General features: G+C 34.9%; 1 protein-coding gene across 6 annotated transcripts in view; it reads right to left on the minus strand.

Moving 5' to 3' along the window:
* GABRB2 (gamma-aminobutyric acid type A receptor subunit beta2) overlaps window positions 1-15,974 on the minus strand; it is a 191,207-nt gene that overhangs the window by 66,787 nt on the left and 108,446 nt on the right. For all 6 annotated transcript variants that reach the window (XM_035338275.1, XM_035338278.1, XM_035338277.1 and 3 more), the window contains one exon: window positions 12,132-12,214. In XM_035338275.1, coding sequence (XP_035194166.1) covers window positions 12,132-12,214 — 83 coding nt within the window. The remainder of the gene's footprint in view (window positions 1-12,131; window positions 12,215-15,974) is intronic.

Below are 15,974 nucleotides of genomic sequence, written 5' to 3' on the forward strand. Positions count from 1 at the left end.
TGGGCTTAAGTTGCGCCAGGGGAGTTTTAGGTTGGATGTTAGGAAGAACTTCTTTACCGAAAGGGTTGTTAGACATTGGAACGGGCTGCCCAGGGAAGTGGTGGAGTCACCATCCCTAGAGGTCTTTAAAAGATGTTTAGATGTAGAGCTTAGGGATATGGTTTAGTGGGGACTGTTAGTGTTAGGTCAGAAGTTGGACTTGATGATCTGGAGGTCTCTTCCAACCTAGAAATTCTGTGATTCTGTGATTACAGAAAGATAGGTCTATAAGAATAGCACTTAAAATAAGGTACTATCTCCTTTCTAACAGACCGAGTTCATTTTTGGCTGGTCAAGTGGCCTCATGTTAACTCATGATCATGTAGAACCAACAATGCTGTATTTTCAGTCCCAGCTGGAATCTCCCCAGTGAGCTTTACTCTACCTTCTGGCTAAAATACTTTGTACAATCATCCAAATCCCTGAAGGGAAAAAGAGGATTAAAAAAGAAAACAAAACACAAACAAGCAGCTGCTCTAGGTTCCCTAAACCACCATATTAAAAGAAAACATACTGCATTCAAAAATACTCTACTTTCCCTGTAAAATCTAATAACTTCACAAAATTACATTGTTTCTAAATGATACCCTCAGGTCCTTCACATGTCCAAACAGTCACCTTAATATCATTATATTAATTCAAGGTGATGGTTTTCTATTTATATATTTTTGTGGTTAACTCCATTTGTTCAATTTTTAAATAATGGATAAAAAGTGAAATAATTTTCCTAGATTAAATATGCACGCCGATGAAACTTTGACATGTTTCTAGACTCCATGTAATTATTTCTTCTTCTACAGAATAAGTTCTATAACAAAGACGCAAGAGGTTAAGTTAAAAAGCATCCAAGTTTTGAAATGTTGAAAACATTATTCTAAATAATGTAAATAATGTCAGGCTAAAAATCTTGATTTCATTCACCTAATTTAGCAATCTCTCTCTCACTTTTTCACTCTCACAGGGTATTTGAAACAATCAGTACTGAAGTTTTTGTAAAAAATGCTTTAGGAAATAGCAGCAGTCTGATCTTACTGTCACTGAAATCATTTGGTTATGTATCATTTATGTCAAGATATCTCAAAGTACTTTAGAACATTGCATCTGTAAAAAGTCTCCTTCTTCCACTGAATGATTTTTTTCTTTGTCTTTCTGTTAAATTCCATATAGCTTTTTTTTTTTTTTTAAAAAAAAAAAAAAAAAAAAAGTACTTTTCTGATGTCTTTTGAAAAGCTAGAATCCTAAATCAAAAACTCAGGTTTTACAGCTTTGAACACATTTATCAAAATTCTTTTCCTACCCCTGCAGAAGCTCAACCAAACAAGCTTGACCATATTCTAGGTATACAGGTTATCAGCTTTAGCAAGTGTGTTCCAAATAGTCCAAGTAAGATTGGAAGTTCTAAAATTTGCAACTATTGTCTACATTTACAAGCAGAACATTTTCATAAGTTGAGCTGTGGCTTTGTCTCACATAGAATCAAGAGTGATAAAATTTTGCTTGCCTAATAGAGTGGATAAAAATAATTCAAACAAAACTTAAGAGTCAACAGTCCACTTCGTTGTTGCCTTCTCACTCCCCACAGTAAATTGCTGATAAGCTTTCCTGATGGTTTTTTTAAAAGCAAAAACGACCACATGGGAAATCTTTGAAAATAACAAACCTTTATTTGCAGTACTCTACCTTGAGGTCTATGAAGCAAATTGTGGACTAAAGTGTAACTCCACTTTTCACTAGTAAAAAAAAAAAAAAAAAAAAAAAAAAAATAATTTTTTTTTTTAAAAATAAAAAAAAAAAAAAAAAAAAAAAAAAAGATAGTTTGCTTATGTACACTTCAAAACCAGAACAAGTTAAAAAATAGAATGACAACAGAGACTGGCTGACTTTCACAAGGTTACTTTATGACCAAAGCTTAAGTTGTAATTAGACAAGAGAATTTCCTGTAAAAGCAATTCATGTATGTTCTAAAGTATAAGACCTGTTCATAAGACGCCTGTTCATACATGGCTATTATAACAATGAAAATTATCCTTAAATGACAGTTTGTATTTACAATTTGATGTCCAGTCAAAAATTACAACCATACTATTTATAACAGGAACAATGACCTAATTTATCAAACATCACCTATACGTTCCTTAAGATAAAAAGCAAGTTGGCATCCAGCCACAGAATAATGTGGCCCTGCGTAGTTTCAAGGCCGAATAACAGCTAGTACATATGCCAATGTGTGCAAAAAGAAGCACAGTGCTCTTCTGCAGAAAGATGGATGTTCAAAGAAAAAAAATGACTAAAAGTCTGTACAAGCATTACTCAGTAGCACAAACTGACAGTGACATGCACAGCACAGATGCTACTTATATTTACATCACTTACAAAATATCCCATCCAAAATAAAAAGATGACTTTTTAAATCGGTATATGAAAGGAAAAATAAATAAATAATAACTGCTGGGGATTCAAATCTTGTGGTCATCTTCTCTTAGTAGACTTAGTTTCCTGTGTTTTAGTGTGTTTAGAATTCCTTTATAATAAAACAGGCAGATACATTAGTTAAAAACTCAATTTTATTTCTTTAGGAAAGTTAACATATTTTGTGATTTTATAATGAAAGTAAGATTTCTATACTCATAAAATCAATTCCACAGTATTACCAGCAGCACATGAAGAGTCATTATAGAGTACAAATAGAAGGCTATGCTGTATATAGTACATTTTAGGCTACAATAAGAATTATGGACATATAGTGAGATGTAGGTTTTTCCTCCCTCAGAGGAGAATGTGAAGCCCACCTCTTTAATCCTCTCCATAACTGAAAACAAGTGAACAAAAAAGCACAGATGAGCAAAAGGTAACCTCTTGGTAACCAACAGAACAAACTTGGATAAGAACTTAGCTAGTTTTTGCAAGAGGAAAGTAACTTACATTTACCTAATAAGACTGTAGGTCTTTCTAGACCTGCACAAGGTCATTCTTGAAACCTGAAAGGAAGTGAATGCTCTAGTTAGAAAGCGTACACAGGACCACTAACACCAATTACGCCACAACAATGGAAGAAACTTACAGTATAAATGCATTACACTTGTAGTATTATCCATTCCTTTGATGCTCATCTGCTCCCATGCATATGTTGCTAAATCTGTGTTAGTTGTGTATGAAGAATGAGAAGTTCCTTGGCATAGATGCCCTCTCTAGGACAACAATTCTGACCGGAGTTACCAATGTTAATGTTGAGATTACTCATTTTGGCTCTGCAAAGAAAAGATACCAAGGAACAGTAGGTAAAGAGGAAAAGAAGGATTCACTTTGTGTTCTTGGACCCTGTCCAAAAATTTCCCCAAAAGAGTGATATAACACTTGTTAGATAATAGGTTACAAAGGTTCAGACAAACAATAATCAGAAGAATAAAAGCAAAATTCACAAGCAAAACTTAACTTACCAGTATTTCAGCTTGTCTGGGTAATGTTGTAGTACAGGTCATTCTTCCAGAAGTGAGTTGAAGAGACTTGATCATTCCAGACTGTGGTGAAGAGGAAAACTGCTCACTTGAAGAGCCCCAGATGTGCACAGATGAGCTCCCACACAGTAAAATACTGCTGTACTTTAATGAAAATAATTCTTGTAGCAGCCTGCAACAGGCCTTTGCCTCAAATAAAGCTGTCTGCTATTGCACACTTCTAATACAGACAGTTTGACTATTAACCATTTCAGAAACCAGAACAAGAGTTGTGACTTCATCAGGAACTTACCATATTAGGATTTATAAAAGAAACATCAAATCCTTGGATAAGCATCTTTCATGAATCAATAACGTACCTGAATTCAGCACAGTCTTTCACTCCATTCATCACAACCATAGACTACTACAACATAGTTTCAATATTGTGTAATCTCAACTAGAGCACAGTACCTTCATGCACACACAATGTCAAAGTGGAAAGGTGCATTCTTAAGGCTAAATACTGACTTCTATCAAATCCTTGTTTGCTTGTTTGTTGCTTTGTTTTTCCTGTTATTATGTAAGATTATTGCCTGGACTCAGGTAACATCTCAGATTCTGGCTATGGTAATACATCAATCACGAGATCAGACAAGGCCATATGATATCTAATGTAATTGTGGATGTCAAGTGGATTTTTCTGCAACTGAAGAGTTGAAATTACATATCACAAATTCCAAAGCTATAACTTAAAGGAATGCATTCCAATACATTCCTACAGAGCAGACTATCCATATGTGTGCTCCATACACAATAAAGATGACTTGTGCATTGTGCAGTTGCAAAATATGAAGAGTTGCCTTTTAGTTGTATATACAAAAAGAAACTTTTTACAGAGGCAAAAGTTCTACTGAAAATTCTTTTGCTGTTATCCAGGGGAAAAGAATTCTTATTCGATGGTGGAAAGGTTTACATATAATGGAATCAAGAGATATGGACCAGATAAAAAACAGAAAGAAATATAGTTTATTTCATTAACTCAAAGATGTCTTTATCAATTTATAGGGCTACTTGTACAGTACGTGATTTTTTTCAGAGCATTCTCATTCAGTTATACGACTTATAAATTCTATTCTTACAAGTCAGTTTGCACAACACATGCATTCTATTTCAGATTGATAAACACTTCTCTCTGAGGCAGATGCAGCCAGTACATGACAAAATATAAAATAAATATTTCCCTTTCCACAGCTGCTATGAAACTTCTTTACTTTTAAGAGGGTCATTTTCTGGAACAGTTTTTTATTATTATTATTCGTCTTTTGAGATTTTCAAGACCAGACTGGACAAAGCCCTGAGCAACTTGGTCTGATTTCAGGGCTGACCCTGTTTTAAGCAGGAGGTTGGAAGAGACACCTCCTGAGGTCCCTTTCATCTTGAATTATTCTGGAAGTATGTCTTGAAATATAAGCATACATTATTAATAATAATAATAATACCCTCCCCCCCCCCCCCCCATTAAAAGTTACACTGAAAATACACCTAAATTAGGACCATAAGAAATAGGCATAAAAACCCCATACACTTTGGATAAACAGAAAATAAATGATTGAGGCTGTGATTCTTATGATTCTCTCAAACTACTAAGACCTTTCTTAGATGCATGCTTTTTCACAAAACATTTTTGAGAAACCTTACAGTAATATAAATAGTCTTTGCATTTAAATTTGAATAGAAAGAAATATAGCATGAAAAAAATATGAAATATATTTAACAGATAGAACTTTCATAAACAAAAGATCAAACCCTCGAATTTCCATCCAAATAATTTTGGACATTATTTCAAATATTTATAACACTCATATTGTTCAGTATGTACCAGAAATATTTCTTAAGCTACAGAAGAACTAGGAAAATGAAAATGCATTCAGTATCAGAAAGCTCGTATTGTCTAGCTACAGGTTTAATTTGAACAGTCTGAACTACCAGTATAAAATAAAGAGGAACTGAACAAAAATAACTGAAAGCAAGTGGAAAAAAACAAAACAAACAAACAAAAAAACTGAGGTGAACAAGCTATAATGCTCAACTCAGCAATTGCTTGTGTGCAATTAACATCACTGATCGACTCACAATCTACTGCAAAGATTCTGCCTGAATTGCCTATGGACTGAAGGAAGACTCTAAAGCATTTTCAGTACAGCAAAATTCTAATAAAAAATATAATCCAAGAAAAATAATAATCTCAGATTATACACTGCATGGAGCTAAAATATAGAATAGTATTCCACATGACCCTTCCAATAACTCTTATGCTTCTTACTTTCAGGGAAATCACCAGTTACAAGGTGTTTCAAAAAACACTAGACCGACAAAAATATTTACTTTTTAAGCGTGTGATAGTATAACAGAGATCCTACTATTCAGTTCAAAAAATAAAAAAATAAAAAATTACCTTGTAAAATTCATACTTACTAAAAACAGGACTGTAAAGTGCCAAACCCATCAGTTTTCCACTATTTCACATAATTTATTGTATAGAAGATTATCAGAAAAGATGCTAAAAATACATTCTTTTCTCTTGGGTGACTTTTTTTTTTTTCCCCCCAAGAGCATCAGAGATATCCTCATAGACCTTTAGTTTTTTCCAAACACTTTAGCAAATGAAACTGGTGCTCTTTGAATATGGGCCCTTTGAATTTGGTCCTTTTTGTTTCCATTATCCCTTGGTAAAAGGCACTGTTAGGTGCAACCGGACAAATATACCACAGCTCAGACAAGCTATAAAAGGCAAAATGCTTTAGAAACTTTAAAACTGCATTTTGTCTCTGTATCTTTATGATTCTATATATTCTCCACATTCATCTGTAATATGATATAAAAATGAGCTTCAAGCTATGAATTTCTTTGTGGAAAACTACATTGCCTATATTGTCCCATGCTGATAAGCAGAAACTGGATATTTGTATCTTGAATCCCTTTTTAAATTTAACTCCAGGTTGCTTCAAAGCCTTAAGAAGCTGGTACAGCATTTCTGTATCATTCTTTATTCACTTGCAAATAGTACATGCTCTCATTTGTGTTACGAGAGCTTCCAAGATGTAGAATGTTGTAAAGGTGCAATTAGAAATAAAGAAAATAAGAGATAGTACTTCCTTTCTGTGTATCCATAATAATAGGTAATAGGAAAAATATACCTCGGATGTTACTTGAGTTCTTGTCTGAAAAGCCTGACCAAAGTCCCCAGAGGTCATTGTTCATGCTTGGTTATCAAAACATTATGAACAGTGGTTCACTTGTACAGAACCTGCCCCATTAATATGTACATGTGTACTGATGGTTAGTCTAAACATCCTTCCCCTCTTCAGACTAGCCAGAAGAAACATTTACCATTTTTGTTGGTATTTTTTTAGCCCTTACTGAAGCTCATACATCTACACACTGAAAAAGAGTCATGGATTTCCTACTCATTGCTGGTATGTATTATGTCACTGAACTTAAACCTATTTTCTTCTCAATAGAACTGAGATGAAATTACTATGGAAAAATAAAGACTGGAGTACCTATCCTGAGGAAGCCACATTACAAGTAGATGATGCTGAAATAGACAGTGTATGGATACAGAGGTAGCATTCATGACTATTTATTAATGCATCTTTTCCTCCTATCAAAGTGCTGTGTAGGCTGGATTGTCACAGAGTCCAAATTAAGACATGCAAACATATAGATGATAAACAAGAAGGAGAAAGGGGCACTTTGAAAGGAAGGTTAACTTCTGATAGAGGAATATTCTCTCTGTACAACAGCTACTAAGCAAAAAAAAAAAAAAGACTGAATTGAAGGGTTGAAGAGGACAGGTTACATGCTAAACTTGACAAATGAAAAGAAAAATAAATGAACCACTATGAAGATTCTAACCTTTAATGGCCCAAACGTCACATATTCAGCTTTCCACTTACTGTGTAAATGTTGAAAGTGACATGTTGACCTCCAGCAGAGGTACCCTCCTCTGCTGAACATCCCATTCTCCGGCGATCAGCAGAGCCTCTCACCTGGTATCAGGCAAATCCACCTCTAGCCCAGAAGGGTACTGCCTGGTCAGCTCCTGCAGTCCTACCATTTGTTCCATGTGCCCTGATTATAGCTTTGATTTATGGCCAAAGCAGCCGTCTGCAAAGTACTCAACACACAAAAATGACTTCTGTTTCTCTTGGTGATGAGCTTTCAGAGGATCTGATTAGAAAGTGTTTGATACACAGCCACTGGGAGGAATGATATTCTTTTGCCTCTGTTCTTCCTGCCTTTTTCTAGATTCTTATGCAATAGAAGTTTTTAACTGGTCTTATTTAGTGTGCCAATGTTACCTTTTTGCCATGATAGAGATTAAATTATTTTATCTGTAAGTGATTCCTGGTCCAAACACTCCTAGCTGTTAAATAAGAGAAAGGTCCTAAAACAATAATTCTTCATTTGTCACAAAACACTGCCTCCTCCCCTCCTGTATATGCTTTCTAGCGCTGCCCTTTTTCCTGGTCAGTAAGTTTGAGGGTCAAACTGCCTGTTTGCTGTGGCTTCAGACAGTAGGGCTTTTATATGCTTTTTTTTTATTGCCATATCTTTAATAAACTATGGAAAACTTTTCTGAGACTATGCTTCTAAGGTGAGACTCTGTGTGTTTTTGTTTATTCAAGAGCAACAAAGAAATTTAAAAAAATATCATTGTCACAAAGCAAGCATTTTCTGAATTACACCTCAGTATAACAAATACAGCTACGCCAAACACGTTATAAAAAAAATAAAGAATTGATGCGGATTTTAATGTCTTTGTGTGTCACTGTGTAATTAAAACTATCAAAGGGCTAAATGTACTAGATGAATATTGAATATTTCCACTGCAAAATATTCAAATCACAATAATTTCTCTCTGTAATGCTAGAGGAGTTACAACATGATCACTTATTTATATCAATATGAACCAGTATTCTGCAAACTCCCTCGTACTTCTTTTTGCCTTTTAGCTCCCTCTATTGTTTAGGCAGTTTAGCTAAGGAATTCCTTCACCAGTTAAAACTCCAGAAAGGCAGGAGACAGCAGAGAAAAAAAAAAAAAAAAAAAAAAGTATTCTAGAGCATCATCAGAAACAATCATTCATACTTCAGTGGCAGTTGTACAGAGCAGAAAGGAGAGGTATTTTACTGAGTCAAGTCAAAATTCAAGTAACAAGGAAAAAAAAAACAACACACTGTTGCCTGCAAGTTGGGTATCTAGGAAATTAATGCACAATAAAAGTGATTTCTGGTTTTATAGCCCCACAATTAAGTGTCTTGGAAGATAAAAGAAAGGGAAGAGTAGCTAGATTACACCCTGATGTGAAAGACATTGTACAGGTTTAAAAACATATTAGGAAAACAAAAGATTCAACATGTTTCTGCCCCCTTTTAAGTGTGAGCAAAGCAAAATAAAATGATCAGAGATGTAAAACTGCCTATATGTTAACAAAATTAAATTTCAGTTATCAAAACTAAGTCTCTTCGAAACAGTGAGGAATAGTCCTCTCTGTTATGCTTTCAGTACCTAAGCTTGTTACTACTAATTTAAACTGAAACGGGCAAAATACTGCCTCTTGTATCTAACAAATGATACAGCCTCCCCCATTGAACGTTTTAGCTTTACCATAAAACCCTTTTCTGCCATAATTTCTAATTTGTAGATTCATCTAGGTTTATGTAAATCTAGATTTACAGAAATTTGACACTGGACCCAAAATTCCATAAACACAATGTCATGTGATAAAACATAATCCAGACATATAACATGAAAAAAGTCGACTGGCATCAATAACAGAAGAAGGGTTAAAGGAAGACAGAAGCAGTGAAAGAATGGAAGAACATTCAAGACATCAATGTGCGTGGAAATTGGATAAAATCTATCATGACATAACTCATAAAGGTTCGGGCTAGCTGATAACTACTTTTATATGCAAATTACAACTGACTTGGAATTTATGAAAGCATTTGATACGGGACTATCTGAAACAGACAATTAGTAAAGGTTGATAAATAATATGTAGGAAATTGTACTGCATTGAAAGAATAGATAGTGCTCAGTATAGAGAATGATCATAAGCAAAGCTCTTTGTTACCATTAATATTCTTTGGTGTTTGTGTGTGAAGTATATTCTTAATGAAACAAAATATGCAGGTGCTGGTCAGACAAAGGATGATCAGATCTAAAATACCAAGAACTTGCTAACCTTGAGGATGGTAGCAAAATTAAGAACACTGATTTATGTGAACAGTGTTATGAAATGTTAGGTCATGTGTTCTTCAAAAAAGAACATGCAAAAATATTTCTATCAAGAGCTAGATCCCACTGCTGGAAGATGAGTGAAGGCAAAATCTTACTCTAATGTTTCAGGAACGGCTACTGCCTATGGAAGTTATGCAGTTATGAAAAAGGCAAAGGTCGCTCTTGGGAAAAAGGGCAGGGTAAACACAGTAGAGATTTAATCTGGGATACAGTTTGTGGTATGGATTTATTCATAAAGAAGGATGATAAACTATAGCAGCTGTAGAAACTAGTATTAGCTAGTTCTGCATTTCTCTTAACATAGAATCACAGAATGCACTTGCACAAGAAAGCTAAACGGGACCAGCACATTCAAGTTTCATGAAAGGAAGACCATGAGAAATTAAGACCATCTTCTTTAAATACCTTGTGAGGGTCACAGCAGGGGTGGGGAAGACATTAAGCTTGAAAAAAAATGGGGGGGGGGGGGGGGGAAGACTGGTGACATAAGCAGTGAGTATAATTTTATGCCTTCTTGGCCATGAAAACACTTACGATGGAATTTAGAGTGTTTGTAAACATTACAAGAAAGCAGTAGTGAAACAGGTATGCAACAGAACCAGCAGGCCAAGAAACTATGATACTTTCAGCATGGAAATAGTTTAAAGTGATTATGACTTGAGTACCTGCATAAAATGACTCAAAGTCACTTTTATTCTTATTTACTCTACCTAACTGCCTACTAGCATTTTGTCTGAAGCAATTTATAAAGATTAGAGAGACTCAGGTTTTTACCTGGACAGAGTGACATGGTAAAGTGTAATAATGTTCTAAAGCAGCAATAAAGTTTTTCAACGCCTCATTCAAGTATTACTTCTATCCTCATTCTTTAATGACCCTTTTTACTGCAAAGACACACTAGCTACATACAGTATCCTATTTTAAAATTCTTTTTTACTTTTGCAAGGCTGCAACAGCACGAACAGATCCACAGAGGAGCTGTCGTATCCTAACCACTATGGGAAATTAACCCCCCACCCTTTCTATGATGTAACAAATTCCGTATTTTTCATACTGCATGAAAAAAGTGTCAAGAATCTCTGTAAGCATATAGAATACAGTTAGTCTGTACAGAATTCTCTCACATTACTAGTATATGTGGGCTGACTTCTAGAGGCTGAAGGTATGAAATTCTGAATCTAATGTAATGAATTGAAATTCTATAAACAACTGAAGAAAAAACAACAACAACAAAAAAACCAACCATTTAATCCTTTCTAAAAAGAGCAAAGTCCATCATCACATTTGCTGTTTGTGCATATCAGCATAGAGAAGGGGTGAACTTTAATGATAAAAACTTCCTTTGCTTACTTCAGGCACGTAAATTATTTCAAACAGCAATATCACCAGTGCAATTCAGGAAGAGATTGTCATATCTTACAATTACACTAAAATGAATGAAACCTGGACACAAATTTAAAGCATATTCTTAAATGCTTTCTAAAACAGGAGAAAGAAGCTGTACCAAGCTCTTACCAGACTGTAGCACAAGCTAGGATCACTCTTCTCATGCAGAAATCCCATAATGTTTTAAAATACACGCTATTTTAAAAACACACATTTTTGTGTACTGTATGTTAATGACATGACTTTTCATTTTGCTTGCTGCATTCACCTCAATAATAGACCCCATCTATTACCTATGATTCTCCTGAAAAAGGAAATGTATCTTGAAAGTTCTGTTCTTCATTAATGTAAAGTACTGCATATTAACAATATTGTCTTTATATAAGTGATCATGAGTCGTCCCCCCCCCCCCCCCCCTTCCCCCCCGATACTTATAGTACCCTAAAGATTATTCATTGAAAAGATATTGGAATTTTTATTTCATAACACAAGATTTATTGAAATGGAAAAATTAATAGACAGCCCAGCTATTAAATCAGTATATATAATAACCTGCATTGCATGAATTGCAAAGCTTAACTAGAGAACAGGGTCTAGAAAAACAAACAAACCACAAAACACCTACTGCAAAAACAACTCTGGCCTCTTGCTATCTTTTATAAATGGAAACAAGCTGCAACATAGTTCAGCAGTAAAGGGGGGTAAAGAAATGATAATAATCCTCCTGCTCCTCACATGAATGCCAACAATGCCTTTGAATGAGACATTTAAAGCTGAAAATTGTCCATCAAAACAGAATAACTTTTGTTAATCCTTGTGCCACAAATTACTAATCCATCTGGAAAGCTTTTTTTTTTTTTTTAGGTTAGTAGCATGCAAAAAAAATAAAAAAAGAAAGACGGAAATAAAAAGTCTGAAGCAGTTGACCACAGAATAAGTAGGATTTGCAGAAGTACTTACAGCTCTCAATCTCCAGAGTGCAATTCTGTTCATCCAGCGGATATCTCCGTAGGTCCATCATACAAGCAGCTGTTGTTGTAATTCTAGGAAGGAAAAAGAAGAGCTTGTTAACGTGTCTCATTCCAATCTTTCTTTGATTGCACTTGGTTGAAAGATCAAAATATATTTTTACTGACACATAACTATTTTTACTAAAATATTGTATATACTGATTGTTTGTAACTAATACCACTACAAGGTTATGCCACTGGTGGGCAAGCAGACAGCTTCCCATTTATTCACCATTATCACAGTACCACAAGCTTTAATCATCACCAAGAATTAGAATAGCACTAATTCTTTCATTATACAGTGGAGTAGTTTGAGCCAAAAAGGAAGTCTCAGTGAAAAGCGGCAGAGGAAATCTAGGGATGAGCAAAGAAAGAAGTGTACTTCATATTCTGGGTTAATACCCTAATCCTTTCATATGAAATTTAATTCTGTCTTCTCTTCAACAGTGCTTTCTTTGTAAATGAAATATTATTTTAACTTCACATTAGCAAGTGAACATTTTCAGGACTGTTTTCACAAAATGTTTAGACCATATTTGATTTGTGCCTCCCGATAACACAAAACCTTAACATGGGTCAAGGGTTTCTTTTAGATGTTCAGACAAACATCTGTATAATTAATAGACTCTTTTGCTGATAGACATCCTGGAAGAATAATCCTGAGCATAATAATCTGAACCAAGGCAAAATGCTCAGCAGCCTTTTATTAATGGTTTACCTGCAAGTCTTCCTAGAATGTAAACAAAAATCAATTCTATTTTATTTTTTCCTCCTTTCTCCTGTGAATATGCAGTATCTTTAGAGACTGAAAAAACAAACCTAAAATTTGGAATCCACCAATAGTCAAAATAGGTATATTCTGCACATACTCTAAGTAGGGCCAGGTGGGAATTTAGTGTATAAGCTGAGAGGTTTCTAGCCTTTCTTCTCTGTCCTCTCTACTCCCTAAGAGCCCTTCTCCTGCACAGCTGCTAAAGTCTGGTAATTTATACAGCATCCTCAGACAAACAAGGATTTTCTTTAGTCCCTGTACTTTTCTGTTAAGTACAGCCGACTGGACATCTGCATCTGGAAAATCTGCTTCCACACCCGTAGAAAAATTTGAGCACTGCACAGCAGCCAAGTGCAAAAGTTTTCTTTTTTTTTTTTTTCCCCAGCTGAAAGTTAGGCAAATAATTTAACTCAAATCATAATATCCAATATGATGTAGGTGTGCCTCCAAAACAGGACCCAACTTAATAGATGAAGTGCTTATAGCACGTGCAGACACCATACCACCTGATGGGATCAGCAGCTGGGATTCTGGGTGAATTCATCATTCTGGATGACTGATCCTGGGTGACCAACAGCTTTCTTCTCAAAATCTTGTTGCCCTGTATGAAGGTTACTGGTCTTCTATAGAATATATGAAGGTTACTTGTCTTCTATAGAATATATTTAGACAGTTGGATAATGGCTCAAAAACTTTTTTTATACTCTTCAATCTGACAGAGAACTCTTTCACTTGATGGACCTCAATCTTTCTCCTTAAATACCCAATTACAGTTCATTAGAAGCAGAAAACTGTAACTGCTTCAGATAGATTCAAAATTGACTTTAGCAGTCCTTTCCACAAGGCATTAAAAAGTGTTCAAGCAATACAGCCCTCTCATTAGTGTCCTTACAGTGCTATCTAACCATGCTTTGCTATTGTTTACAGAAAAATAAAAATAAAAACAAGATCTTCAACCAAAGGAGGAGAGCAAAAGTGGAAGCAAGTTACTCCTATAAACACTGAGGAAGTCTTACCTCTTTCTTGTACATCTAGACAATATTCCTTAATTTTACAATTTAACAATACATATCTATTGGGTTCTGAGAGAATTCAATAATAAATAACACCTTTTGGCAGTAAGTTCCTGCTTCAATCACTACATAGCTACTCACAGATTTGCTTTTGAAAATATGTTGTTTTCCATCAGTGTGGATCACCACAAATACTTCAAAAGAAATCTTCCTGGAGTGGACAAAAGCAGGGGAGAAGAATCTTTTGGCTCCCTTGAATGGACTCTTTCCAGCATTTAACAAAAGCAAAAGCAGAGCAATGAAAATGATTGGTAGAGCAGGGTTTTAATCAAACCCAAACAGTAGTTTTGAATAATGTATTTAATTCAGCTCACTTGATCATCCTTAACGATAATGCAAATCCACTGGAATAAAAAAGGAAATCTGTCCTTTCCTCTCTTCATGCCTCCCTCATATTTTTACCCCGATTTTTCTCACATTTGGAAAAATATAAATAGTTCTCTCTCATCTTCAAAATTATTTAAGCAAAAAAGCTACCTTTTAATAATTATTAATGGCTTGCAATTCACATTGAATAGCTAAACAAAATTACTAATGCAAGAGCACAGAAGAATTGCCATGTATAAATGCTCTTAAATTCAAGACTCATGATCTATACCTTCCCAGAGAAAGAAATAACAGTTTGTTATAGGAGGTAGGAATGCTTGAAACAGGCATTCTGCATCTTCCCCAAAGCAGAGCTATTTCAATTTTCATAAAAGGATTAAAAATATTTTTAATAGCAAGGACTAGTGCACAAAATATAAAATTGTTTTTTTGCATAACATAACCTTAAGTACAAACAATGGAAAAAATGATAGCTTTTTTTAAAAAACAACACTGACTCAACACACTAGTCATTAGAATGATAACAGAATAACGGTGCTCTCACACTGTGTGAAATGAAACACATTACAGAACTGTCTCATACACTGATCTTTTTATCTACTGTGAAAGAAAGAGAAACCTTGTGATATTTCATTTCATGACTCTTAATGATGCAAACCAGCGCAAAGAAACCTTCACCTCAATTATCTTGCAGGGAAAGTGAAGTTTTGGAATAATTCCAAAAATAATGCCTATTACTTCTGAGAAAACAGAAAATCTGTCCTTGTCTCCAAACCTTTGGGGAAGTTTTGTGTTTCATAGGACCTGGAAAGGCACTGCTCCCTTCTCAGGACATAAGGAACTCTTAAAACACTTTTGAATTTTAAGTGTTGCAGAAAATAATACTATTCTGGTAGTTGAATAATACTACTGTCCTACTAATGGTTCTTTTTTTTTTTTTTTTTTTTTGCAGTGCTACATACAGGACAGTTTTTCAAAATCTAATAGATGTTGCCCTTCCTAAAAGTTCAAGTGGAATTTGAAAATCAAAACAGCAACTAAAATAGTTCTGATATCACCGCAGAAGAAAAGAACACCTCTAGAGACTGGAGATCAACACTACTGATATGTGGAGACGGACAGAATCCAAAGCCCTCTTGGAGCTGCTGCAGCTCTGCAAAGCTGTGGGGAATAAGTTGCAGCAGAAACTTATCTTTGCCCTGGAAGGAAACAGCTCTGACCTATTACAGACAGAACAGAAATGATGAGTAAGGAGGTGACAATTTCAGATAGTTCCTCAGAGCAGAGTGGAAGTATGAGAACTATATAATACTCTTAGCTCTAGCACTAACACATCACAATCTTATTGAATAAGAGACAAAGCTGAAGCCCAGGAAAATATAAAGATCAATTATTTCTTCAATTGTATGCACATATACAATGTCCAGTCAAAATATGAGATTTTGCTTCATATCTCTGTGTCTGAAGGCAGAATCTGACTCTCTATTAACAATTTCCAGACAAATCCAAAGAGTTTGCAAGGAAGCCATGCTCTTTAACAGACTGTATCTCTATTGGGACTTCATCAGAATGTTCTGTGCCCACCAACAAGCAATCACTCTCTCTCTCTCAGAATTCATTA

Source organism: Oxyura jamaicensis, chromosome 13, assembly GCF_011077185.1.
Source record: "Oxyura jamaicensis isolate SHBP4307 breed ruddy duck chromosome 13, BPBGC_Ojam_1.0, whole genome shotgun sequence".
NCBI classification, from domain to species: Eukaryota; Metazoa; Chordata; class Aves; order Anseriformes; family Anatidae; genus Oxyura; species Oxyura jamaicensis.